The sequence below is a fragment of the Nicotiana attenuata genome, chromosome 7, assembly GCF_001879085.1.
Source record: "Nicotiana attenuata strain UT chromosome 7, NIATTr2, whole genome shotgun sequence".
NCBI lineage: Eukaryota > Viridiplantae > Streptophyta > Magnoliopsida > Solanales > Solanaceae > Nicotiana > Nicotiana attenuata.
Window position 1 is genome coordinate 23,734,939 of NC_031995.1, and position 2,298 is coordinate 23,737,236.

Genomic DNA, 2,298 nt, shown 5'->3' on the forward strand with positions numbered 1-2,298 from the left:
CCCCCCCCCCCCCCCCCCCTTGGCGAAGCCACATTGTCGTAAGGGTGGTCAACTGACCACCCTTCGTCGAAAAATTGCACCTATAAATAGGTAAAATATTACATTTTAGAGGTGTTCACTTCTTTTAAATTTGAACACCCTTTGGAAAATTACTAGCTTCGCCCCCTTCCCCAGCCCCAGCAACTCTCCTCGAAATTTTTAAACATGCATCTGCAAGGGGATTCAATATAAAGGAGTAAATACATGAGAAAGTCAAGGGGATCCAACATCTGCTATATATGCATAAAAAGTAATTTTGACCTTATATGTAATTTCCGGCAAAGGGGGTTCCCCTTCCGCCACTCTAGCTCCACCCATGATAATAAGTCTTGTGACAAAGGCGAATGTTGAGTTTATTTCATGTTGCTATTTATTGATGTAAGTTTATAAATTTCTTTCAAAAATGATGAATAAGAAGTTTAATCTCTTTTAAACAGTAAGTGTCAATAGATTTACAGTGTAATGTTTTTGAAATATTGCAGGCCGCTAAGGGAGCAAGATATGACAAAGAAGCTGTCATGAAGTTTTTCCGCATGGTCTGTGTATTATTGCTTTGCATCTAAACTGAGGTTTACTTAATCTATCTTAAATTATTGAAGTGCTGGGTTCACTATTTCAGTTAATCAGGAGGAGATACTTCTCAGATGATCTACCTGGTAATCATTGGTCTACCCCAGTTCCGAAACCACTGCAGCAATCGAGCGAAATCTCAAATGATGATGATCACTTGTACAAAAGTAAAAGTTCAAGGTATGCCTGTTGAATTCGATGAAAACTGGTTGCTGTTAAAGCGTCTCATCCTTACAGAAAAAAGCCTTCCATTTAGTCGACTATCGGACTGATGGTCACTGAATGTTAACCTAAGTTGCACGGACTCTTCATATTTTATCACGACACTTGGACGGATGCGGGATACGTTTCGGATTCGGTCAACCAACTTCGGATACTTTGACCGGAAGTCCATGGACAGATTTGGGGGGAAAATTGAGATTTGATTTCTCAAAATAAAAGATAAAACAGATTTGAGACATGGGAAATGGCATAGCTTCAATATTATAGACCTTTTGTCTCATAGTCGCTGCATGGATAGCCCGTGCGCCCCTATGAAGCAGGCATGTTGACCGTGAGCTGTGTGTATTCCCTCTTCTAAGAAGTAGGAATAGGAATATATATATATATATATATATATAGAATATCTCTCCAAGTTTAGAATATCTTTATAGCTCTTTTTTTATAATTTTGAATTTTATTAGCCGAATTCCAGCACTCATATCCATACCTGGATCCGCACCCTCGAATCTTAAAATTTAGATCTTGCTGAATCCGACTCTCGGATCCTTACCCGCACTCGAGTCCGAGCAACTTAGATGTGAACTATGAAGGATTGTGGGGCAAATCTACATGTCTTAATGATAATAAGGTCTTTTTCGCTTCTGTTGACGTATAGTTGATACCTTCCAATAGTGGTGATTGGGGCGGAGAGACTTTTATGTTATAGAGTAGTACCATATTCAGTGACAACAGGTGTCTTCTTACTGGTATTGTTTTCAGTAACTCTTATGTTACCTGTTCTTTAAATCATATTCATAATTTACTCCGCTTGTTGCAGTTATATCGGTGAATACAAGTACAATGCACTCCCTCCTTTACCAGCTCAACGCAATCTCACACCGCCTCCCACGCTTTACCCACAGCAGCCTATGTCTACACCTGACAATTATAACATCCCCAGATTTGCCTTTATGAGCAACCAAGAAATCAGCAGTGCCAGATCTAAGCGTTCAGATATTAACGTCTAATGATCTTTCTTTCTTTTTTTTCCTGTTATTTTTATATTTTTCATGTTATGGTACATATTTTCAAGACAGAATAGCCAGCTCTGTGAAAAAGCTTGTCTTGTAAAATGTTAACCTAAGTCATTCTTTTGACTCATTGTGAGGTTCTTGAAATATGTAGGGTAAAGTTGGAAGGCTTATAATACAAAGATCTTTGATGCAGCGTGCACCATTTTTATTTTCCTTTGTTTTGTATAAGAAAGGGTGTATCAGTTTAGCTAAATTTGCTATGACATAATGCCCCACTCTCTGTGTATTCTTGTGTATATATTCTTTTGACATAATACGTTATGGTGTGCGCGCAAGTTGGTCGTACGTCATTGGTATTAAAAAAATGACATAATGGTATAAATGCAAGGATAAATACGTTGTTTTTATAGTTATACGGGGCAAACAATCAATTAGGATCGTTTGGGTAATGGAA

At 38.1% G+C, this 2,298-nt stretch overlaps 1 protein-coding gene across 1 annotated transcript in view; it reads left to right on the forward strand.

The window, feature by feature from the left end:
* LOC109228805 (uncharacterized GTP-binding protein At5g64813) overlaps window positions 1-2,057 on the forward strand; it is a 6,211-nt gene extending 4,154 nt beyond the window's left edge. The window contains exons 5-7 of the mRNA XM_019394012.1: window positions 522-575; window positions 659-789; window positions 1,649-2,057. Of these exons, the coding sequence (XP_019249557.1) occupies window positions 522-575; window positions 659-789; window positions 1,649-1,838 (375 nt within the window). The 3' untranslated portion in view covers window positions 1,839-2,057. The remainder of the gene's footprint in view (window positions 1-521; window positions 576-658; window positions 790-1,648) is intronic.